The sequence below is a fragment of the Rhinolophus hipposideros genome (assembly GCF_964194185.1).
Source record: "Rhinolophus hipposideros genome assembly, chromosome: 10".
In the NCBI taxonomy this organism is placed as follows: Eukaryota; Metazoa; Chordata; class Mammalia; order Chiroptera; family Rhinolophidae; genus Rhinolophus; species Rhinolophus hipposideros.
Genome location: NC_138056.1, coordinates 86,093,375 through 86,119,161, shown reverse-complemented (window position 1 = coordinate 86,119,161; position 25,787 = coordinate 86,093,375). Strand labels below are relative to the sequence as shown.

Genomic DNA, 25,787 nt, shown 5'->3' with positions numbered 1-25,787 from the left:
CGCCCCAGGTCCTGCAACTCAGTGGGAGTGTAAGGGGTGTAGGTTGTGAACTCAGTCACAGCTGGGTTGCCTGTAGCAACGCCCCTGGGCCTGAAAGGTTGCTGGTGCTTTACCTTTTGCTTCACGATGGGCCGGGCTTGGGGGTTGGGAGCTACATTGTCTCCACTGGCTTCCTCCGCCTCTGCCTCAGAGTCTCCACTGTGGGGCTCATCCTCTAACAGGCAGACCCGAGCTTCCAGCGCTTCCAACCAGGACACCTGGTCCAGCACCTGGGCCATTTCATTAAGCGCACTTTCCGTGTTGAGACTCAAGGCCTTGAGGACCATCTAGCCCACGTGGCCGGCTGTGGCCTTCTTCTCGGGCAACCGCTCAGCCAGAGCCCCTCTCCACGCTGGCCAGAGAGCCGTCCATGTCCTCCCACCCCTCCTCGGGGGTCCAACTCCTGAGAACAGTTGCCACCGGACACACACAGTGTATGGGGGCCACCTGTCCTCCTGCCCAGAATCAGACTCCATTCCTACCTGGTCGGAATCTTGCTCACTGTGCCAGGTGTCTGAGTGGGTGGAGGTCTCCTTTTAAGATGTCCACAACCCTCGGAGCCTAAGGCCGCAGAAGATCACCAAAATGAAGGCAACGCCTTCCATGGCCAAGAGGGAGGTGTGCCAGCTGGAGGCTTGAGTCTCCCAGGCAGACTGCGCCTCCCGTTCCCGGTGTCGCTCCTCATGGGCCTCCCGAAGCTGGGCTCTCACACGCACAAACCGCTCCACCATGCTTTCGTAGGTTTTGGCCGGCACTGTACCCTGCTTATGAAACAGCTTTTATACGTGTAAACTGCTCCAGTACATTCTGGAGAGTTTTGGCCCACACCACACCCTGCTCGCTGCGCCATGTGTCGTGCGGGGCGGCCTGCGGAGTCTCAGCTCCCGCTCCCCACACAAGAACACAGGACATGGTGAGGCCAAAAAGGAACACCACGGAGCCTTAGGTAGGGGAGTCATACCACTATGGTCTCACTGGAGGCTGGAGTCACACGATGTGCCACCTGCTGTCCGCTTCCTGCCAACCGGCCAACTCCCCTCAACTCGACCGCCAACGCAGCCGCGGCAATTATATCAGTGGCCAATGGCTTAATGGTTACAGCTGACGGCCATCTACTACCCGAGCTAGCACCTTTCCACGTGAGGCCGAGAGCCTGGAAACTGCTCTCCGGGGCTTTGTCCCTATAGTGATGCACACAGTTCCCCAATATAATGGCCACATTTCATTGCCCACTTCTATGGAGACAGAGTTCTAATATCATTCATATCTACCTGTGCTCCCAACAGATTATAATAAATTGTCATCGTTGGGAGAAAAAGGGGGGGAAGGTGAATGGGAATAAGAGGTTCAAATTTCCAGTTATAAAATAAATAATTCATGGGGATATAATGCACAGCATAGGGAATGTTGTCAATAATATTGTGATAGCATTGTACGGTGTCAGATGGTTGCTGGACTTACCATGGTGATCACTTCTTTAGGTATATAAATGTTGAATAACTATGGTGTACACCTGAAACTAATATAAGATTGTATATGTACCATTAGGAGGCATGGTACACATATCAATTCCATGACAATTCCACAAGATTGCCATGGAACCCCCATCAGTGTTACTCGTCAGCAGCCACCCCTGAACTAACTCAGAAAGTACCCAGGGGACCAAGGCATTATACCTGGGAACAGTGTCAGTTCTTCCTTGATCTGAGCAGACCATATTAAATTTATACCTAAAGAACTGGTGTCCAGATTTCGGTATCTTCTCAGCCACATATTATTTTCAAATTAATGAATCAGTTACAATTGCTGGTGGACAGTAATTTTAGGAAAACTGAATAGGCAAAATGAATAGCTACAATTCTCTGGGCTGAGGACCAGAACGTAAACAATGCTGGGAGCCGATGAGGCAGAAAGATACCCGGTGAACTGAACTAGCTGACTATAGTGCCCTGGGAATGGGGAAATATCTGTCAGAAGGAATATAAATTCTGCAAACTAAACCTGGCAGTTTGGAGAAAACGTTTTTAACCCACCCATTCCCCTTCCTGTTTGCAATATTGCTTTCCTACTTTTCGACTTGAGTTTACTCTACAAGTGGAACATTTATTCCAACAAAATGTGCCTGGTGAGGTGTCTCAGTGATTAAAGACATCTGCTTACTAGTATATATTAACTCCAGTGTAGTGCTTGCACTTCTCTGAGGATAGCCTTACTCAGCCCTCAGTAGGCTGATGCTGCATTTTCTTCAGGTGTATAATTTGAAGAGGCAATTTTTACCTGCTAGTAAGTCCAAAAAAAATGATATTTAGCTTTTTGGGCTCATTAGCCTTTAGTCTTGGTTAGTGACTACCCGATGTTGCTAGAGCATATTTGGAAAAGAATTTTATCTGTTGAAACTTCTTTTGGAAATCAGAATGTTATACTGCAAGTCATGAAAGAGGACAAATGTTGTACTACAAAGCTTAGCCAGATGTGATATAATCATTTTATTGAGGATATGGTATGAGCAAATATTTTTTCTTAAGTAATGAACACATTTGCTTGTAGTTTGATAAACAAGTTATTACATTTCCTTAAAAAATATACAGAAAGTTAAAAGTGTGAAATCCATTTTAGCATGACAAAAACATTTCGATTTTAAGATAGTATCACAGATGTAAATATATCCAAGTTCAAATTACTTGGAATTCTAGATTCTAAATATTTTAAATTGAAGTTAAAATGAAATCAAGTGTCAATTTAGCTGTGTTTTTTTCTTTTGGTTATTTTTAGGTAAATAGGATGTGAGACTGGCAAACAATTGTTTGCTGGGAGGACCCATTATTGTGATTTAATTCCAAGTAGCATTTTTTAGTCACATCTCACTCTTACAAAAAAAAAAAAAAAAGAAAAGAATCCTGTTGTGTTTTACACAGAAATACTGAAAACGTCAATTCTATTTGTGAATGTTTTTCTTTTTAAAAGTATCTTTCCTACGGACAGATTCTCTAGAAGCCAGCCAACAATCCCGGCGTAACACTTTAGCTAACAGTTCAAAATCCAAAAAGCAGCGTAGAAGGGAAGTAAGAGTGACTAACAACAAAATGAAAATGGTCAATACATCTTAGGAAGCATTTTATTACAATAAGTAGGTGACTTCACTGGGAATAGCATATTCTCCAGAAACCATATTTACCACAGATCACCCAAACTATTATACTCAATATTAACTAAAAGATTTATGTGATGTTTTTAAAATATACATTTTGTAAATGTGAGGATACTGTGTACATTATCAAATAATTCATCTATGTTCCTGAAGTGTCATATTCTCTGATTCTTGTTAATCTGTTTGAACTAGGGACAAAAAAAGTTATTGAGATAGTTGGATTAGACCCCTATCAACTACTAAAATTGAACCCAGAAGATCCAAGCGTTCATAGCTTAACTTTATGCCGTCTATGCTTTTCACAAGAGCAGTAAAACAACAGGCGGACATATATAAATTGTAAGACTATCTGACGATCTTATAAGAACATTACACAGAATCTTTTAAAAGTTTTAGCCCTGGCAGGATTCCTAGGTGAGAATGGGCAACTATTTCATATTTTACTTTGAGTTGCCCCCTCATTTGTTTTTTGGTCAGGACTTCAACTAGGCCCCTTTGGAAGTTAACAGTTTATTTATGAATGCAAACCCTTTTCCTTTGCCGGGTCTCATGGCTTAGTGCTCTAGGGAGAGATCCCACCGGGCAGTGAGGAGCCTGTTTTAAATTCCTAGGCTCCTCTCCCTCCCACTCGCTTCTTGCCCTCCTCCCCTTCACATTCCTGCAACTTGGAAAGACAGGAAAACAAGGCTTCACACTTTAACATTTTAAAGGAACCAACCACTAGCCACCTCGCTCTAGGATGGACACAGGTGTACGGTTATTTCCTTACACGAGTGGGTATTTTAAAATCTGGTTGGGAGATGACATGCTATAAATTTAGAATTTAAAAAATGGTAGTGGGAGTCTTTTTAATCTCAAAAATAACCTTCTGACATTTCTCTGCCACCTTTCCATTGGCAGTGTGGAAATAAACAGAGACCAACAGATCAGACCAGTTTGCTATAGCCAAGAACCCAGCCGCCTACCCCGAGTTTCGTGGAGACCCGGGGCAGGCGGCGAGAAAAGGGGAAAGCGGCACGTCGGCCCCGCTTGGAGCCGTTGGCCTGCGGAAGCTACGGGCCTGCTACGGTAACTAGGAGCCGGGCGTCTCGTGTGATTGGCTCGGGGAACACATTTGGCTCTCTCTGATTGGTCCCGAGTTGGAAGCGGGGCAAAAACTGGGGAAGCTGGCAGTCAATGACTGATTCCTGCCCCTTCTAGGCGGATTGCCGCGGGGGCTGTTGTTTGTCTTCGCCAGCTGCTCGCAGCAGAGGTGGTGGGTCGGGGTCTTGTAGTCCCAAACGGTGTGGCCATTGTCCTCTGTGTTCAGTCTCTCAGCTGGGTGAGACCCGGGCTCTTCTTTTCCCTGACAGCTTTCTAGCTTCGCATTTTTGTTTTACTTGGAACATAATTTTCCTGTTATTTTTGTTAAGGGAAACGGAGACGTTAGGGTATAAAAAGTATTATAAGGATAAACACATAAACACCCTTCAGTGAGAGTCAGGCGGGGAAAAGCGAGCCCTCGGCCTTCCGGTCGCCCCCGTCCCCGCAGAGCCGCTCCGCGCTGCAGAGCTGAGCGCCCCGCCGCGCTCCTTCCCCGCGGGGGGTGCGGCCTTCCCCGCCCCCTCCCTCTCGGACGACAGCCTATCGCGGCGGGAGCAGGTCGCGGCCCGGGACCCCCGCCCTCCGCGCAGCCCCGGCGCAGTCCCCTCGGCGCGCCCGTCAGGCCCCGCCGGGCCCCCTTCCGGCCCCCTCCCTCGAGCGCGCCGGCGTCTCGCGGCCACTAGTGTTGCACGTTCCGGGACGGACGCGGCCCCGCTGGTCCTGCAGCAGCCTCCCCGGCCCGCGGGAGATGTCAGGTCAGCGCCCCCCTCCCCACCCGCCGCCGGCAGAGGCCGTTCTCCGGGCGCGTCCCGGGGCAGCAGTAGGCAGGTCCTCCCTGGTCACCAGCCTCGGTGTCCACTTCGGGGGGCGGGCGAAGGCCGGGCGGACTTCGCAGTCGCCATTCCCGGCCGCGTCTCCTCCGCTGTGGGAAGGCAGCGCTCCTTTCCCTGCTGAGAAGAGCCCGTACCTCCCCTTCAGCTTTCCCGCAGTTCTGGCGGCGCCGGGTGGCCGTTGGGGTGGGAGCGCCGCTCTCCGTTTTCTCTCGGGCGGCGTTCCGCGGCCCCTGCTCTGCCGCCGCGAAGCCGCAGAGGCCGTGACGCCCTGGCGGCCGGCGGCCGGGGCCGAGCTCTCGCCATCTTGCGTGGAGGAGGAGTCGCGGCCGCCGCCATGCGGAGAGGCCGGCGGCGAGGCCGGGAGGGAGGGGGCGGCGGGCGAGGGAGGGGGCTCGGGAGCCGAGTTAGCTCAGCCCGGGCGGCGACCTCGGCGGAGCCCTGAACGCGGGCAGCGGCGCGGGTGAGGCCGGCCGGCGGGTGGAGCGGCGGGCGCGGGCGGCTCGGGGCCTCGGCGTCTACGGCCGAGCGAGGGCGGGGGCGGAGGAGGCCGCGGAGAGGGGCCGGTTGGGGGCGGGCGGAGGTTTCCGAGGAGGAAGGAGCCGCCGCCATTTTGGGAGCTTCGAGTCAACAATAAAGGACCGAGGTTGCCGAGCGGGTGTGGCCTCGGTGGTAGGACTCAGGCCCGAGCCGCCGGGAGCGGGGTGAGGTCGGGGCTGCGGGGAGCCAGTGGGCCGGCGTGGGGGACGCGGAGGCGGAGGCCGGAGGCCTGGCTGGGCGCTGGGCAGGAAGGCGGGCGCAGCTGTGGGGTGCGGCGTCTGAGGGGGGCTGTGCGCGGCGGGGCCCGGGAGGGCGCGGGCGGGGTGCTCGGAGGAGCGCCGTGCCGTAGAAGGCGAGGGGTGCGGGCCGTGGGGGCGGCGAGGACTTGCGGTGAAGTTGGAGGTTAGAGGGTGCGAGGCGGCCCTGTAGGGGGCGGCAGGGATGTGCGGCGGCGCAGGGCTCCGATTAGGAGGGGACCCGCGGCTGCTGGGTCGCGGCGAGGCCTTGGAGGTCGGTAACGGGCGGGTGATCCTGGGACCCCCCCGAGGCAGGGAGGAAAGGAGGACTTTCTGGGTTAAGGGTTTCTCTTTGGAGCCTCGTAGGATACCTTTTGTTTCCTACCCGCGGAGCTCGCTCCCTGCTCTTGTTGCGCAGATAGGATTGCAGAGCCCCAACGCGTTTGTGTTTACGGTCACGGAGAGCTCACTTGGTGTGTGTGTGGCTTTTTGGGGTGGGTGGGGTGAGGCGACGGGGAGAGCAAGAAATTGTTGTCCTGCAATTAAGGGGTCCAAATCATTGGCTTGTTTCCTTCCCTTATTGCTGACTCCCTTTTCCACAGTCGCCTGTTCCCCTCAGAATAAAACAGGCCAACTTGCAGATCCAGCGTACAGAAAATGCGCTGCCTTTGCAAACAAAAGCTCTCGCCGGAGATGACGATACTGTTTTGGGTGTGAAACTGTCAGTTGCTAACTACAATCGGGGAAGTGGGGTAATTAACTCCGCATGGGGCTCCTCCCAACTAGTCTACGTTTCGTTTGTACTATTTAAAATGCAGAAATATAATTTCAAATCAAAATGGGGAAGGGATAGAAGGAATATTTCCTCTGAGATGTAAAACTGCAGTGCAGGTTTCAGTTTAATTAACGAGGGGAGCAATTATCAGTCACAATTTGGATCTAGGGAGACAGGAAGTGTTACATGCATGATGGACAGTAGCAATATCATTTAATCTTTGGAGGTTGCCTCCTTCATCCTCTAGTACTTTGCAAACAAATAAGTCTTCTGGTGTGAATTACGCGGTACTGTTGATCGTAATATAAACCTGTCAATGCAGGATACCATTTACTGTCCTGAACTGAAATTAGGTGACTGTGAACCACGATCTGCTTAGGAGATTAATTGGATTCTGGGAGACTTCGAAATATACCTTTGTGTGTATGATAATCTGCATTTGCTTGTGAGCAACTTTATTTCCAGTTTTTTAAAAAGTAAGAGAATCAAGAAATATTTTAAACAAATTTTATTGTTGGAGAAGACTTTATGTATGGCACAAATTAATAAAGCTTGTGTGTTTTTGGTAAGAAATGTTAAAGGAGTTAAAAAGGAGTAGGCCTTTCTTTTCTGGCCTTTGTAAATTAAGTTTTTATTTACTACATTTTAAAAGAATTCAGTTTGGGGAATAATTAAAAATGGAGGTGATTAACCAGTTCTTTTTTAAAACGACTTGTAATTAGTACTCTAGGTTTCTTGGGAAATTTGATTCGTTACTACTGTATTTAGCCTTTCACAGATTTTTTTTTTTCAACACAGGCACTTTTTAGTTTTTATAATTTTTTAATACTATTATACCTCTTGAAAAGTGTTATTGAAATGTAGCTAATAGTTTTTTAGATTCAAATTTTATAGTAGCTAAGGAGCTTCTTGGCTGTTTTTCAAGCAGGTGATTTTGACATGTACACGTTTCTATATCCCTGCTTCACTTATTGTTTCAAAGGGCAAAAACTTACGGGGGTGGGGGTGGGAAGAAAATGCATTTTTCTTCATAAAGTTGAACTTCTATGGTTGAAATTCATGAGTGCACAAATGTGTTTTTTCTGAAAGCATAAAATTAAGTCAAAAGCTCACTTTTCAAGGATTCTCAGTTGCTGTCAGGAATAGAAAAAAATTAATGAATTACCTTGCCTTGTTCATATGTAGATTTACATTAAGTTGTGTGGTACTTCATTGAGTTGTAATGCAAGGAGGTGTAATGAATCATTGACTTTTAGAGGTGTCAAGGATTTCTAGAGAATTAGGAAACTGTAGGGAAGAGATTGCCATTTGACAACTAATGCTAATTTAATCACAGTGTCTTTCTAGCTGGGTTCTCTGGGTTGCTTTGAACTGACGATTTAAAATGTTTGAGATTGGTCTCTTGTGAGTTTGGTTTTTGAGGCAGTGCATCTTTTCTGTGTTTCTCCTAGCCTGGCTAATGATTTGGTTTAAGCGCAGCTGTATTCTTAATTCTTTAATTTATAAGGAGAGTTCTTCTAAAGGAGTTCTTTAAAAGGGAAACAAGTTTTTCCAACTTTCCTGTGTTTTTGCTAACTTAACTTTTTCTTTGTTTCAGATTGAAGTGATTGAATTCAGATACATAACTCAACCTTGTTAGAGCTTTTTAAAAAAATAAAAAGTTGATTTGGTGCATGAGAGCAAGTTACTGCTGCTTACTGTTCAGAGACTTACAGGTGCTTGCCTGCATTGCAATAAAGGACTCAATATTGAGCAAGACTTATATTTATCTCTTCATTTTGGAGAGCCTAATAAACTGTTATTACAGTTTCTCTACTGACTTTCAAAGTTTTGAAGTTTGAAAGAGACATCTTTACAATTAATACAGTATGAGCACGGCCAGAACAGAGAACCCTGTTATAATGGGTCTGTCCAGTCAAAATGGTCAGCTGAGGGGCCCTGTGAAGCCCAGTGGTGGCCCCGGAGGAGGGGGCACACAGACACAGCAGCAGATGAACCAGCTGAAAAACACCAACACAATCAATAATGGCACTCAGCAGCAAGCACAGAGTATGACCACCACTATTAAGTAAGTGTTAGAATAAATAGTAAAACACACTGTGGGTGGGGGACCAAGGAGATTTCTTTTGGTTACTTTGTTGTTTATTGACTGTTTTATGTATATCTTAACTATTTCGATTGCAAATAGAGGACAGATGACTGTTTTATGGCCATCAGGTATTTGCAATAGAATAATGTATTTCTGTTATAATTAATTCAGGTTTATTAAGTAATGAATGTAGGCATAGATGTATATTAACTTTGTATAGATTATTTTTTGAAACATTTCTGGCTTTCATAATTAGCTCAGATTCACCTTGTTTTTGCCAGTATAGCTTTCTCTTAGTATTGTGATTGCACCTTACCCTAGTTTAAATGGCAGTTAAAGCCAATTTCAGATTTTGAATTTAAGGACTTGCCCAGCTTTCTGAACTTCAAACATAATTCACTCATTGGAACTTTATCCATAACTTTTTTTCAGTTTATGGAACTTTGCTTTTCTATATACATATTTTTAATAAGCTTTCTCCTCTTACAAAATAACAAGCCATTAAACATAGGGAACTCAGGATTTGAACTCTCGGAAACACACATCTCTGAATAGGCCCCTCCCTTGTTGACTAAAAACTTAGAGCCTCATCTTACTACAGAATGTATTTTCCTTTAAATCTGAAAGTTTGTGGGCTATCATCTTTAAGTGTTCACTTTAAATTATTTGGTAACTATCACTCTAAAGATTCAGGTAATAGAAAATTAACATTTAAGATGTGACCCCCATTTGAGGTTTAGCTTTGTTAAGAATTTAGCCATTAAAATTGATTTAACCTATAGCAATCTTCTAAGATGACAAAACTGGTTCACTGAACTAAAGTGTTTAATTACAACCTAGATTTTTTTCCATGCTTATTAAGAAGCACTCATAAAGAAAAATAGCCTTTATAAGCTACCAGAATGTCGTATGGATGGTTACTTCTGTGTAGTTCACTAGTGACCTATAAGAATTAATTTCCAGTAGAATTGGTTTGGTCACTGAGTGAGTTGCCATTAATGCGTATTCTATTTTTTTTTTTAAGGTGAATGCTTTAATTAGTAAAATATTTTCTAAATTGTAGTTTGTCTTGACAAAATATGAGTAGGCTAGCAAAATTTGGGCTATTTTTAATCCTTAAGAATACAAGCATAAAGCTGCATTATTTCATTATGAGAATATTTTTTACTTAAATTCTTATGTCAGATGACAGTGGATTTTACTTTTTTGCTTTTCCTAGGATTAATGGTTTCTTTTAAATTCTGTGGGTTCTTTAAATCTCAATTCAAGTGTCATTTCTTCCACGAAAGCTTCTAGATCCCATCAAATGGGGGGTCTAGAAGTTCTAATACTTCTCTCTAGCACTTATTTTCTCATTTTAATTACTTTCGTTTATAAATTCCTTGTGGACAGATTTTGCATTGTATCGACTGCATTTTTATTCACTGTTGAATTTGACAATGCGGTAAACTGGCTACTAGGATGTTCAGTTAACACTTTTGCGTAGAGACTTTGGTGTGATATGGGCTGAGGTAAAAGGCTTTAGTACTCTGAGAATTGGTAGCAAATAGTCACTTGTGTTAGAGCATCTTGGGTTATTTGGGACCCAGTTTTAAGTACAATAAATGCTCATCTTTCTAAATCAAAACTCCTGAGATGTTTTGGGGGCTCTAATTATACAGGAGTCGCTATAATGAAAGCTTATTTAAAGACAACACAGTTGAACATGTTGTTTGCTTTATTGACATTTTTTTCCTCTGTTAGATGCTTTGTGTTAGATGAATTAGAGGTTTTTGCCTGACCTAAGAGATTTTTTAAATTATATTTTCCTTGTTTTTTTCCTCTTTTATAGATTGAAGCATCCTCAGTAAAAAAAAGATTGAGAGAGATTCATTAACTGCTAATAATTGAGTTACTTTGCCAGACACTGCTGAGCTCTTTGTATAACTTACTTGATGTAATTCTTAACCCATTTTATATATGAGAGAATGGAAGCTTAGAAAAGTAACTGCTGGAGGGTCACAGAACCAATAAGTGGTAGAGTCAGGGCTTGAACTCAGGTCTGAAACATTAGAGCCCTTGGTTTGAACTAGTCACCTACAGAATGCCTACAGAAAACTGCCAAATGAGAGTGTACTTGCCCTATTTAAAGGGTTCAGCTGCTTGATTTTTAAACTCATTACTAAGCTCTGTCAAACTGCTGCCATGCAGAAATTTGGAACCAGTGTTGCTAAAGCTTCCAGTTTTTCAAAAAAAGCCAGAATCTGGACAATCTGATTTTTAAATACAATCTGATTTTTAAATGTTAGCAACTAATTTAAATAAAAATACACACTATATGTAGGTCAAACAAAACGCATGGGTTCCCAGTTGTGACAACAGTTGCCACATTGTCACATTATGCTGCTTAAGAAGATGGTTGCCTTATCCCTTTCCATTGATTTTTTTTTTTATCCTCCCTAGATTGCTCTTTGTAAGGAGAACAGTTTTTCTAGTTATCTCTGTTAACTATATTCTTAAGTAAATGGTAATATGTTAAACTAAATGTGTTTTTTAAGAACTTAATTATAATCGACACGAATTATCTTTGTATTACTAGAATAATGATGCTATGAATTCTGGTATTTTAATTTTACTATATTCTCTCTAGACCTGGTGATGACTGGAAAAAGACTTTAAAACTCCCTCCAAAGGATCTAAGAATTAAAACTTCGGTAAGTTCATTGTAAAATTCAAGTGGAAAGTGGTGTGGAAACTAACAAAAATGAAGTAGTTACCTAATAACAATAGGCAATATGTGTTCACTCTTAAATATTTTGAAATTGTATAGATCACATATGATGAAGTGCCAAAAATTTCCACTATTTGGAGGAGTTATGTTAATGTGTATCTACATATTGTGTTTATACGTATGTGTATTTTATCTAATTATGGAGTGCTTTTATGGTTTTCAAGGCATTTTTCTCAAAATTCTCTTTTGTTCTCAGCAGCACAATAAGATTCAGGTTAGGTATTTCCATTTTGTGGATGAGAAAATGGAAGTTGAGGGATTAGTTCTCTTAGCCCAGTGGTTTTCTCTCAACCAGGGGTGATTTTTATTCTCGAGGGGGGTATTTAGCAATAGCTAGAAACATTTTTGGTTATCACAGTTGGGGAAATGCTACAGGACAGCCTCTTACAACAAAGAATTTTCTGGCCCAAATGTCGATATTGCTGAACTTGAGGAACCCTGGTTTAAACTAGGATATTTTATAGCCAGTGAGTGGTGGAGCTAAGGTTTGACTTTGCATTTTGTAATTTACAGTTTACCGCATGATTCTTACATAGAAATAAATACTATTCCACCTGTGCTTAGAAGAATATGACCACAGTGTGTCCTTTCCCCAAAACACAATTTTTAAATGGCTTGCATGTAAGAGAGTGGTTATTCTTTAGGAATAATTGTTGAAGTACAGATCAAGGCAACTAATCTGCATATATCTATATTTTAAATGGGGTAGATAAAGAATTAATCTCTTAAACTTTCTTAAGCATGCTAACTACTAAAGGAACACAGTTGTACTTTATTCTTTTGTTGTTTGTCTAGGATGTGACCTCCACAAAAGGAAATGAGTTTGAAGATTATTGTTTGAAACGGGAGTTACTGATGGGAATTTTTGAAATGGGCTGGGAAAAGCCATCTCCTATTCAGGTATGTTTCCCTGTTTTATCACATGGGTAGTGTTATGAGTTAAGCATTACACAAGTTTTCTTTTTGATCTGTGATGATAAAATGAACCTGCATTTCTCTCGTGTGTGTACACACCCACACATATATACGTCACATACACACTTTCTGAATCTTTTAAGGGTAAGTTACAAAATCCTGTTCCATTACCTCTAAATATTTCAGCGTATTTCCTAAGAGTAAGGATGCTCTCTTGTGTAACCATAATACAGTTATCTTCAGTCATTAACATTAATACAGCATTTCTATCTCATCTGTCATTTGCATTCTAATTTTTTAATTGACCCCAAAATGTCCTTTTTAGCATTTTTTTCCTCCTCTATGCAGGATTCATCCTAGGATCAGGTATTGCATATAATTGTTACGTCTTTAACCTCTTTTAATCATATTTCCTGGTCTCTATGATACTGATAAATTAAAAATACAATCCCCTTCCTTTCTTTAATAGAACATTTCTCATTTGGGATTTGTCTCATGTTTCCACATGATTAGATTCAAATTGTATATTCTTAGCGAAAATGTTGCAGAAGTCATGTTATGGCTTTTTCAGGATATCACATTTGGAGGTATAGACAATTGTCCATGTATTTTGCATTGGTGATTTTAATTTTGATTATTCTGTCAAGGTGATGTTTGATTTTTCTGTTGTATACTTGCTTCTTTTTTCCCCCCTCCTTCCTTGAAACTAATACGCAGCCTGTAGGGAGCACTTTAATATCTTGCAGAGATCCTGCTCTTCATCATTTCCCCTACTTTTAGTATTCATTGATGATATTTGCGTGATCTCATCTTTGTTGGAATATGAGTTTCCAACTCTGGTACTTCTTCCACATTTGGCCTTAAAAAGAAGATCCTTCCATTATCTCCTCTCTGTGTATCTATATATTATCGGTGTGGGCTTATGAATTCCTTTTTTTTTTCCCAGTGATGTTTTTCTACTCAGACTGTCCTAGATTTGGCCAGTGTGAGCTCCTTCATGCTGGTTCCTGTGTTCTTGAAAGGTGCCCCTCTTTATCTTTTTTTCCCTAATAGACTATTTTTTAGAAAAGTTTTAAGTTCACGACAATTGAGTAGATACAGAGACTTCTCATAAATCTCTGCCCCTGATCATGCACAGCCTCCCCATTATTAACATTCCCCATGAGAGTGATACATTTCTTAAAACTGGTGACCTGCATTGACGCACATCACCCAAATTCTGTAGTTTACATTAGAGTAAATGTATAATTACCTGTATCCACCATTATAGTACCATACAGAGTAATTTCACTATCCTAAGAATTTTTTGTGCTCCACATCTTCACCCCTCCCCCCACCCTTTTTCTTGAGCACACTTCTGTTTTGGTATATCATACCAGGCTTATCTGTACATACCCTCCCCCAGCCTTGGAATCAGCCATTTCTCCAAGGAGCCCTGATTCCAATTAGTGGGAAGTAGTATTAGGGCCCAAGATCTAAGCAGTAGGTGCATTCTGCTCCTTGACCCTTATTTCAGTGGAATGAGCAAGGAAATATTGTACACAGTTGTACTTTATTCAGGTGTGATCAGAAAATAGGGCGAATGTTTAAATTTTTTAAAAGTACAGTAAAAGACACATTGCCATTAATCCCCCTCAAAATACTGCCCCTCGCTTTGAACATGTTTATCCCATTGTTCTTGGCCTCTTTCTGAAGCCGTTCTAGAAGTCCTCTTTTGTGTGTCTTTATGAGCGTTTAAGAAACAATTGTGCGTAGAAAATGGCCTGAGAAACAGGCAAACGGTTTCATCCTCCATCATGACAATGCTCCATGTTACATACCGTTTCTGGTATATGGCAATTTCTATCAAATAAAAACATTACGGTGTGTCCTCATCCACCTTGTTCACCGAATCTGGCACTGTGCGACTTCTGTCTCTTCCCCAAAGTCAAAATGACTGTGAAAGGTAAACGTTTTGAATCGATTCAGGACCTCAAGGCAGCCATGACAGCACAACTAAAGACACTCACAAGAGAGGACTTCCAGAACTGCTTCAGAAAGTGGCGAGAACGATAAGTGTGTTCGAAGTGAGGGGGAGTGTTTTGAGGGAGATTAATGACAAATGTGTCTTACTGTAATAAATGTTTTTAATTGAAACAGTCACCGTATTTTTTATCACACCTTGTATGTATGCACATACATGCATACACACACATACATGTAGACATAAACATGCATTGTACACATATCTTTGATAAACGTCTGCTGTCTTCATATAAGTTAAAACTGTTGAATCCAAGCTGTATTAAGGACAAACCCTGTTACATCACTGAGCTCTTTTTCATTGAGCAAAAACAATTACTGAGTGACCTTTAGAAAGTGTTAGACATGGGATGTGATGAACGAGGCAGATAGGGTTCCTATTCTTATAGTCTAGTAGAAAGGACAGCTAATTTTACAGGTACTTTCAATATAATATAATGGGCCCCCTTCTAGTCGAAAATGGCACATATTTGTAGCCATTAGGGGAAGATGGAACAACCTGGAAGAAGTGATGCATATTCTAAACAGAAAACACTGGGATAGTGATTACCTAGGGGGGAAAGTGTGCCTTTGTGGACAAACTGAAAGAAGTTTATTATGGCTAGAGAAAGTATCAAGATATGGTTATACATCATCAGATAGGCAATTTGAGTGGAGATATTGAAAAATTTAGTAATGTACAATGTAGTTCACGTTAATTTTATCTGTAAGAATGAAGTTTTATGAGAGCTCTTCTGTAGGGTCTATATCATTCAAGTTTGTATTTCTAGTATTTAGCAAGGTATGTGCAGGAAAGAGGCCCTCAAATGTTCGATTGTATTTAGAATGCTTTGATGAAATTATGGTGAACTTAGTCGAGAGAACTGTTTAAATACGCTAGCTTTGCAGTCAGATTGCCGAGGTTGAAGTTAATTATTTGAGATACCTCTCTAAGCCTTGGCGTCCTGACATATTAAATTGGTATAATAGTATATGCCATAGAGCTGTTGTGGCTAAGTGAGGTGATTCATGTTAGTATGCTTAATACAGTGCCTACATGCTAAAGGCTCAATAAATGTTATGGGTTATTCCATGTGATAGTTTTATCAAAAAAGGAGGCTGGTTCATTTGGCAGACTTAATGGTCTGTTTCTCCCCTTTGTATTAAAATTTAAAATTGAATTTGTTACTTGTGCTTTCAGTGTTAGTATAGCATATCATAGAGGCAGTTAACTCTAACCACTTGGCCAAGGTATTATTTTAGATTCCTGAGACTACCATTGCCTTTTTTCTTCACTATTGTTTTCGCCTGAGAATCTGTGGAAAGTACAATAATTTGTTTCTTAGAATTATTCAGTGTAACCAAGTATAAGTATTAGGATTTTAGAACCAAAAAGAAATGTAGAAGTCCTCTAGTAAAATCCATCCTCATGATTGCTGCCTTCTATTCATTCTGTTCTTATTTACCCTCTCTCCTTACTTGCTTTCTTGTTTTGTTTTTTTCCCCTGAAATGTCTTCTATTGCATTTAGTTTTATCTGAAATTTTTTCACAAATATAAAAGCCTTCTTGGTCAGTTGGGTGTCATCTACATTTGAATGTTTTGTAAGAGATGGAACTTATTTGCAATTTGGCTCTAAGATTATTGGAAAATGAGGAACTTAAATTATATCCTCTCAAAAGATTTTACACTAACAGGCTGGGTCCAGGTATACTACAGATATCTCCTACACATCTTTGTTTGGTGCTGCCATCTGTGACTCTAGTTCTACGTCTGGTGAATACTGTGCCCAGCAGCATAACTTGCCATTCTAAAGACATAGCTTTATGGAAACACAGACTTCTTTGGAGTACATAAGAACCTACTGTTTTATTCTGCTTAACATCTTGAAACCTTATATTAACTTTGAGATGATTGAGAGGTAACAACAGGTCCTGCTGCTTCCAGACTCTAGACTACAACTTTTGAAGAATTTTTAGATAAGAAGGTGATGAAATGGCAGGTAGACCATTATTGAGGGAAACATGGAAGTTCCTTACTGTTGACAACAAAATTCCATATTGGGTCAAGAATCTCAAATTACTTTGAGAAATTATTTTGCCAACTAAGTCTAATAAGGATTAATAGTTTATTATTTATAGTTAGGAATTATAGCATTCTTTATCCTTTTGTAAAACATTCTTCTTGTTAACATGGATTTATTATGGTAAAATAATTATTTTTCTGAATTTTCAAAAAATCTTTAAATGCATTTCCCCATTGATTACTGGGGGTAAATTGGGGTGTGTTCCTTATGTTAGAGAGACTATTTTTGAAATTACTACCTTCCATTTCCTTTTTTCTAGCAGTAGATATCTGTGACAACCATTGCTACCTCCTCCACAGTACCCATGATTTTTCCCCCCTGAAATTTAGGTTCTTAAACTCACGTGGCTGAAGGAAGTTAAAAGCAGCAGCTACTCTAAAAGCAGCAGCTACTCTAAAAGCAGCCAGTTTGGCGATTTTTGAGCTTTTTTAGTGCCATACTTTTGTAAAATGGCTCTCAGTACTGGGATATTGGGAAGTATACCATTCTTTATAGGCAACAGAAACCAACATGGGCTAACTTAAGCAAAAGGAAGTTCATTGGAAAACTATTAGTAGTTCAGAAGATTAAGGAGAAGTCTGGAGAAATACACTTGGAATTAATTGGCCAAGAAACGAGGAAGCTGAAGGTCTTTGGTAAGCTGTAAGTTGTTATAGGATGCACTATCAAAACTTAAAATCTTAGAAGGGAGCATTCAGCTGGCCTGGCTTCAGTCAGTGTCTGCCATTTGGCTGAGGAGAGGTTGGCTAGACTGTTCATTGGGGTGGGGGAGATGCAGTTCCTCAGAAGGAAGTGAGGGAGCTACTAAGAAAGGGAAATGGGTACTAGGGTAACCAAAACACATCAAATACATATTTGATCAATCCCTAGACCTTAAAGTAGAACATAGACTTAAAGAGTTAAAAAAGGTGGCAGAATCACAGGTTGGGTTATATTGTGATATAAATCACATATCACACAATTCACACATATAAAGTAAACAATTCAGTGGGGTTTTAGTGTGTTCACAGTTGTGCAACCATTGCTGCACTCAATTTTAGAACATTTTCATCACCCCAAAAAAACTCATTTAAGGATTTACTCCTTAGCCCTAAGCAGCTACTAACCTACTTTCTGTCTATGGATTTGCCTATTCTGGATATTCTCTATAAATGGAATTATACAACATTATGATCTCTTGTGGCTGGCTACTTTGATTTAGCATAGATTTTTAGGGTTCATCCATGTTTTAACATGTATCACTACTTGATTCCTTTTTGTTGTAGAATAATATTCCATTGTATGGTTTATCCATTCATCAGTTGTAGGGTTGTTTTCCAGTGTTAGCTTTTATGAATAATACTGCTGTGAGCATTCATGTACAAGTTATGTGTGGAGATGTTTTCATTTTTCTTGGGTATATATCTAGGAGTAGAATTGCTGGTTCATATGGTAGCACTGTTTAACCTTTTGAGGAGCTCCTAGACTGTTTTCCAAAGTGGCTGCACATTCCCACTTAGGAGTGTATGAGAGTTCCAGTTTCTCACATCCTCACCTACATATTGTTACTTGCATACCTAAATTCAAATTCTGGTTGTAGCATTTCTTGCTTTGTGACCGTGGGCAAAATAATCTCTCTGGAGATTGGTTTTGTCATTTGTAAAACAAAAAGTACCAAACTGAAGAGATAAATATAAGGTATCTGCTTAGCACATAATAAGTTTTTAAAGAATTTTTAGCTTCCTCCTATTTCTTCTCCTTTGCAACTTCCCATAATTTCCTCTTGGGGTTCAAAGCTGTCTGAGCCTGACTTGAATTCTCTTGTTTCATGTTAACATAATCTTTCTAGGAAACAGTGGTAAAAAACAATGTGGATGTGCTGAATTCCCTGACTGCTAATCATTATGGCCATTATACAGGGAGAAATATCATTGCGTCTTGTAGTCTAGGTTGCTTACTTTTTTTTGTTGTTTTTAAGGAATTCAGTTTTTTTGTTTTTTGGTGGAGGAGAATATAGGGGAACAGTGTGTTTCTCCAGGGCCCATCAGCTCCAAGTCCAGTCACATTTTCAATCTTTGGTTGCAGGGGCACAGCCCACCATCCCATGTGGGAATTGATCCTGTACCCTTGTTGTTGACAGCTCGCATCTAACCAACTAAGCCAGCTTAATCCAGCCGACCCTAGGTTGCTTACTTTGTTAAAGCCTTACCCTTAAACTGTTTCTAGAGAGCATAAGCCCTATCAAAGAACAGAGGAATAGAAGTCAATCTAACCCAGTGGCCTCAATCTAAACCAAAAGACAAACCCAAAATGGGAATTAGGATACTCCCTATCTAATTCTACCCTGCCTCACTTCATTCACAAATTTTGTAGTTTTGAAGGACGTGATTCAGAAAGTCATTGAAGACTTTGATGACCACCTAGCCTTTTTTTCCCCCCCATTGAACTGAGTGGTGCGGGTAGTCTGTTCAAAAACCATAGAAGAGAATGAACCAGTGGGGGTAATGAGTCTCCAGAACAACTGGAGATTAACAGAGCTGACTCAAAGTAGGAGGGATGAAATTAAGACCAAACGGTCAAAGCCAAGGTTTTCTTCTTTGACTTTTTACCATAATAAGAAGACTGTTTAATGCTGGTTATCAGAACAAGATAACAGATTGTCACTGGACCGTTTTCACAGCTGGCAGCTATGTTATTTTGACCATGTGGAACCCATCTGACACCTGAGATTGGGGTTCTATGTAGAATGAGTGTCATGGTGGGAAATGGAAATCATGATGCTTATGACTTAGATATTTCTATAATAAAAGTTTTAAAATGCTATAGATAGCTCTTTTGCTCATTAGCTCAGGCATAGAACTCAATCTTACAGTCACTATGAATCTCCTGGTTTATTTTCCCTTGGTTTTAGAAATTAAAATTTTTTACTTTAGAAACAAGTGTTCTCCTTTTTCCCTGTTTATACCTGTTCTGCCTTTTTAATTTGTCTCTGTGTTATGTGTATTTAATTTTAAGTAATTGTTGGGAATCCTTTGCTATTGTCTAAGGAATTTGTCCTGAGTTAATAGGAAATGATCTGTCTTCCACAAAACACACGACAAAGGAAGCTAAATATGAAAATGAGAGTCACTCTCAGTGATGTGATCATGGATTGAGATAACTGGAATAGAATCGAGCTTCCATTTGAGCACATTTCAGGACAGAGAAATTGGCTGTGAGACAGACATTGGAGGTTTTGTGTGATATCACATAAAACCCAAGGTTAAACTTTCCAGCCCATATCTGCTTTGTATGAGGATAAGTTGTCCAAACTACAATTTTTCATTGTAAAATTGGCTTACTAGTCTTAAAATATCATATATGCAGTCTTTCCTTTGTATTGTTTGTGCCATTTTTTTCTCCAGTTTTTAACTGTGTGAAATGTCTTCTGCTTTTCTTCTGTGTCAGCCCAAGTTTCTCCTCTTTGTTGATGCTCAGCTTCCTTAGCCATACACAGTTTCACACATACACACTTACACAGTTTTTATTGCATTGGGATACAATACGTGTTCTACGAGCAGTTTCAGTAAATACTGGTTGATTAATGATGGTGATGTTGACTATTCTTGCTAATTGACTTGGTTTCTACTTATTCTTGTAAAATGCAAATGTAAGGCACTTTAAAGCAATACCAAAGGTATACCTTGTGTATTTTAGAGAATTTGCTTATGCACTGTTTTTACTCACAAGTAACTTGCTTTGTCTCTTTTAGGAGGAGAGCATTCCCATTGCTTTATCGGGTAGGGATATTTTAGCTAGAGCAAAAAATGGAACAGGCAAGAGCGGTGCCTACCTCATTCCCTTACTTGAACGGCTAGACCTGAAGAAGGACAATATACAAGGTTAGTTATTTAAATTCTAAAAATGGTGGTTAATAACCATGAAGTTGCGTGGAAGATGTCACCATCTTCTTTTTGTCAGAATTTACATAATCTGGAATGGTATACCCTTTTTGCAGTTTTTTGAAGAGATTGGTAGTTTTCAAAGTAATTTTACATATTGCACAGTTTTGACTACGTTACAGTGAGATCGGCAAAGTATTATTGCCTTATAGATAGGAAAGTTCATGAGAAGTTAAATTATCTGACGTTACTACTTAAAAACTATGAATTTCTGTGGCAGCTGTGTGTAAGTTCCTTGTAGAAACATGAACCTTTTCTCTTTAAAGCCTTGTGGTTTTGAAATTTTAAGAGCTCAGGCAGTGGGGAAGAATCAAATTTCTGTAGTTGTACCCACCATAAATTAATAGTTTTTACCTCTAATGCATTATCTTAAATTCTCAGCTTTCTTGATCTATTAATTATCATTCTTCCCCCCCCCCCCTTTCTTCATATGATGTAAATGAACCTTGGTAGCAGGAGTTTCCAATTTGGGTGTTCAGAGTGTCTTACTGAAATGTTAAACTTCAAGCCAATGGTTGCCAACTCAAAGATCCCTGTAAAAGTTTGTAACTAAGAATAGTACAAGACTTATATAGTAATATTGTCGAGGAAGAGTCTTAATCTGGAACACTACTAGGTTCTTTTTAAGATTTACTCATTTGACTTTTCAGAATTGGTTTGGCCTATTACGATTAACTTCTTAATATGTCTGAGTATCTAGATTGCAAGGGGCAGTATTTCTGTAGCTTCTTAAACTCTTAAACTATGTTTTTTTCTGTTGCTTGATATTTTCCAGCAATGGTGATTGTTCCCACTAGAGAACTTGCTCTACAGGTCAGTCAAATTTGCATCCAGGTCAGCAAACACATGGGAGGGGCCAAAGTGATGGCAACCACAGGAGGAACCAATTTACGGGATGACATAATGAGGCTTGATGACACAGGTAGGAAATGATTGATATAAGGACGCCTAGCTCTGAGTATAATTTCACACACAGGTGTTTTCTTTCAGTAATTTATTAAAAATTGCTTTTAAGAATTAATAAACAAACATTGCAGTTCAAGAAAACACAAAATTGATAGTAATTGAAACAATATTCAATCTTACTAGTAATTTTTAAAAATGTAAATAAAATTAAAACAAATTGATACTGTGCTTATCTGACTGGCAAGGCCCAAAACATTAGTAACATAATGTGAGTTTGTGGAGAAATAGGCTGTCTTTTGCAACATACATAAATTGATGTCGTCTGTGTAGTGGGCGAGTTGACATTATATTTTGAAATTATAAATGTATATTTTTAAGAATTCTTCCTGAAGAAATAATTGGGAAAATGGAAGGTTGTTTATTACGGTATGGTTTGTAGCACTGAAAAGTTAGAACAACCTAAATGTCAGACAGGAAGTTGGCTAATAAATACATTGGGGTATATATTTTGAGTGGAATCCTACAAGCCATTAAAGAGTGAAGCTGATCTTTATTTATTTTTATGAAGAGTTCTCCTGGATACATTGTGTGAAAAAAGATAAAATAGTAAGAATGAGATCCACTTATACAAAATTATACACAGAATTTAGAATTTATGATTGTCATTAGATTAATTACTATATTCATACTGCACAGTTATTTTAAATGATTCTCATTTGATCCTTATAACAATCTTCTGAAGACCTTTGCTGTAATTTAGAGACAAACTACTATATCATAAGCTTAGTATGCCTTTTGTTATTCATTAGGGATTGTCCTAAGATGAGGCGATATCACTCTTATTTGGAGCATGTGATTTGGGAACCTGTACCCCACCCCATGTAGAGATGAAACAAGCAAGTGTTTTCTAGCCAACTTAAGGTGAAATGGAAATCCATTTCCCAAACACACATCTTTGCCTTTTTGTACTACAGTAGTCTCCCCTTATCTGTAAGGGACGTGTTCCAAGACCCCCAGTTGATGTCTGAAACCATGGATAGTACTGAACCCTATAGTATATACAGTGTTTTCCTATACATACTTAATGGTAAAGGTTAATTTATAAATTAGGCACAGTAAGAGATTAATAATAACAAAATAACAGTGTATTGTTAATAAAGTTATATGAATGTGGTCCCTCTCTGTTCACGTCAACCACCCACAAATTTAATGCCTTTTCCATCTTAACTAAGCACTTACCATGTGCTGTGGCCATAACTTTCAGTTTGAGATGCAACAGCAAAACTGATAAAAATTTCTTTTTCTTCACAATTTCACGGATAGAAGATTTCATCGTAGATTTTAGCAAACTCAGCATACAATTTTTTTTCTTACTATGTTGAGAACTTTCACCTTTTCACTTAAAGGAAGCACTATTCCAGCTTCTCTTTGACATATCCAAATTACTAGCATCTCCACTCCTGTGCTTTGGGCTGTTTAATTAAGTAAAATGTTACTTGAGCACAAGCACTGAGATACCACAATAGTCCATCTGACAACCTAGACAGCTACTAAGTGACTATCAGGCAGCAGGGTAGCAGATACACTAGACAAAGGGATGATTTACATCCTGGGCAGGATGGAGCAGGAAGGTGTGGGATTTCATCATGTTACTCAGTACAGTGCACAGTTTAAAGCTTATGAATTATTTCTGGAATTTGCTATTTAATATTTTCAGACTGCTATTGACCGTGGGTAAATGAAACCGTGGAAAGCAAAACTGTGGATAAGGAGGGACTACTGTATTCCTACCTCTACAGCAGTGTTTCTGATAACATATATATGTATTTTAAAAAGGTTTATATGTATATTTTTGTGTGTATATAATATACATACACCTTTACTATATCCTTTTTGTCCAAGCTAAAATTAATGGGAATATGTTTTCTAATCTTGTGTAGTGCATGTGGTGATAGCTACCCCTGGGAGAATCCTGGATCTTATCAAGAAAGGAGTTGCAAAGGTTGATCATGTCCAGATGATAGTATTGGATGAGGTAATGTCTCTTCATTTGGAAAGATACTGTTCTGTATTATTCTAAGCTTTGTTTACAATTGTCAGTGAATGAAGCAAAAGTTCTTTGTGTTCATGAATTTCTAAAAAAAATACGACTTTTGTCAGTTCAAACTAATTTGCTTTATAAAACACGCTTTGGCCTTTAAAGGCAATAGATGATAAGTAAGCATTTATAGGAATAATTCAGCCTTGTGTCTTTCCTAGGGATGCCAGGTAGTTTGGGGTTTATTTTCATTTTTCAAGAGGAATTGAGTATCCTTAAAGTTAAGTTTGTTCTGCGTCTTTCCATTCAGTGATACATCTTAAAAAGCATGTAATATAGCTAACCCCTCATTTAGCAAATACTGTGTTTCTCTGAAAATAAGACCTAGCCAGACAATCAGCTGTAATGCGTCCTTTGGAGCAAAAATTTATGTAAGATCCGGTCTTATATTAATTTTTGCTCCAAAAGATGCGTTAAAGCTGATTGTCCGGCTAGGCTCTTTTTTTCAGGGAAACACGGTGGTATGCGTTTTGTTTTTTTCAGTCTCTGTTACATGTGTTACCTCCACCAGAATTTTAATGTAATTTCCATGAAAGAGGCTGTATGGTATAGTGGTTAAAAGTACAGGCTGCAGAATCCAACTGCCTGGATTGAAATCTTGTCTCCTTCCTTTAACTATGTTTGGAAGTTAGTTACTTAACCAATACTTCAGATTACACCATTTTAAAATTAGTCTGTGTACTCACTGTAGTAACTACTTTATAGGATATCTATCTTACGGGGTTGTTGCAAAAATTAAATGGGAAAAAGAAACATGTAGAGCACAGTGACTAAAGGTTATCTCGTTACTACACAACAAAACTGATCTGAATTAGGCCATGATCGACCTGATCTAGTTATCTAAAACGCAGACCGTCTAGGAAAGTGACTTTATTTCAAAACATTAACACTGATATACTGTATGTATAAAACGCTAATAGAGCCCAAGGATACAGAACTGAGTAAGTTGTTAAGACACTTGGGTTGTGGGAACAAGGATTTTATATCTGTCTAGGGTGGTTTTTTTTCCCCCCTAGAAGATGGGTATTACAGACTTTTCCCCTTCTGGATCACTGGGAATGTGTCTTGGTTCTTTTGTGCTATGCAGTGTTGTAGAGTACTTAACTGTTCACAACCAGAAACATTCCATGGATGCTCTTGGTGGATGGGATGATGCCTTATTAACCAAAGACCTTAGACATTATTTGTTTTTAAAATTGTCTTCTTTATACTGCAGGCAGATAAGTTGCTGTCACAGGATTTTGTGCAGATAATGGAGGATATTATTCTCACGCTACCTAAAAACAGACAGATTTTATTATATTCTGCTACTTTCCCTCTTAGTGTACAGAAGTTCATGGTGAGTATAAATCTGTACTTGGAAGCAGTACCATCCTGTTGCCTATGGGTATACCTTTATCCATAATTACATCTTCTTATCAGTCTATGCTGATTATTTCAAGTTTTTGGCTTTTCAGCTGATCAGTTAAGGTTTGTTATGCATAACTGATTTTTTAAAAAGCTATAATAGTAATTTGATAAAATTCTTCATTTTTCACTTAACTTTTGGTGTCAGGCTGATGCTACCTAAATTATTAGAGCATAATCTTATGTACAAAGTACAAAATAGTAATTCAACTACATGTCTGAATATTAGATCTCTCATGGTAATTTATTTCTCTTCCATGACAGATTATGTATAGTTATTTTGAAGAGGGTCGTATCCCTTAAAGCAAGAGTTTATCAGATAGTTGTATAGGAGATACCTTGAGTTTAAGAGATACACTCTACTTTCACTTAAGTATAAGACTCTTCTTCCCTTCCTCCCCTCCCCCCCAGAATTCTCATTTGCAGAAACCCTATGAGATTAACCTGATGGAGGAACTAACTTTGAAGGGAGTAACCCAGTACTACGCATATGTAACTGAGCGCCAAAAAGTACACTGCCTCAACACACTTTTCTCCAGGGTAAGTAAGAAGCTTTAGCTTCTGAACATCCATTACTTAACCCCAATAAAACAGATAATTGTACCGGTTTTCTACCATTTTTGGTGTTTGAAAAAGTCCATAGCTTTTCCTAAAAGGCAGTTGCAGTTGATCTGAAGTTGATACTGTGTGATTGATGAGTCACAGGCACTTTTAATTCTAAAATAATTTGACCATAATTACAGTCGGTCCTCATTATTTGCAGTAATTATTGTCCTCATTATTTATAGATTCTGTATTTGCAGACTCACCTACTTGCCAAAATTTATTTATAACCACAAAATCAATAGTTGTGTGCTTTTGAAGTCATTTGTGGACATGTAGTGCATGATGAAAATTTTGAATCATTGTGCATATTCCCAGCCTTCGTGTTTCAGCTCTCACACC

At 39.9% G+C, this 25,787-nt stretch overlaps 1 protein-coding gene across 8 annotated transcripts in view; it reads left to right on the top strand.

Moving 5' to 3' along the window:
• Positions 1-4,714: 4,714 nt before the first annotated feature.
• The window catches only part of DDX6 (DEAD-box helicase 6), a 32,413-nt gene continuing 11,340 nt past the window's right edge, over positions 4,715-25,787 (top strand). Inside the window, exons 1-9 of one of the 8 annotated variants that reach the window (XM_081062088.1) lie at positions 4,715-5,025; positions 8,249-8,719; positions 11,370-11,433; positions 12,306-12,410; positions 20,242-20,371; positions 21,207-21,353; positions 23,278-23,372; positions 24,652-24,774; positions 25,254-25,382. In XM_081062088.1, coding sequence (XP_080918214.1) covers positions 8,520-8,719; positions 11,370-11,433; positions 12,306-12,410; positions 20,242-20,371; positions 21,207-21,353; positions 23,278-23,372; positions 24,652-24,774; positions 25,254-25,382 — 993 coding nt within the window. In that variant the 5' untranslated portion in view covers positions 4,715-5,025; positions 8,249-8,519. Of the gene's footprint in view, positions 5,026-5,468; positions 5,564-5,669; positions 5,805-5,954; positions 6,151-8,248; positions 8,720-11,369; positions 11,434-12,305; positions 12,411-20,241; positions 20,372-21,206; positions 21,354-23,277; positions 23,373-24,651; positions 24,775-25,253; positions 25,383-25,787 lie in introns of those variants that run through there. The other 7 variants (XM_081062093.1, XM_081062087.1, XM_081062091.1 and 4 more) reach the window with 7 other exon arrangements.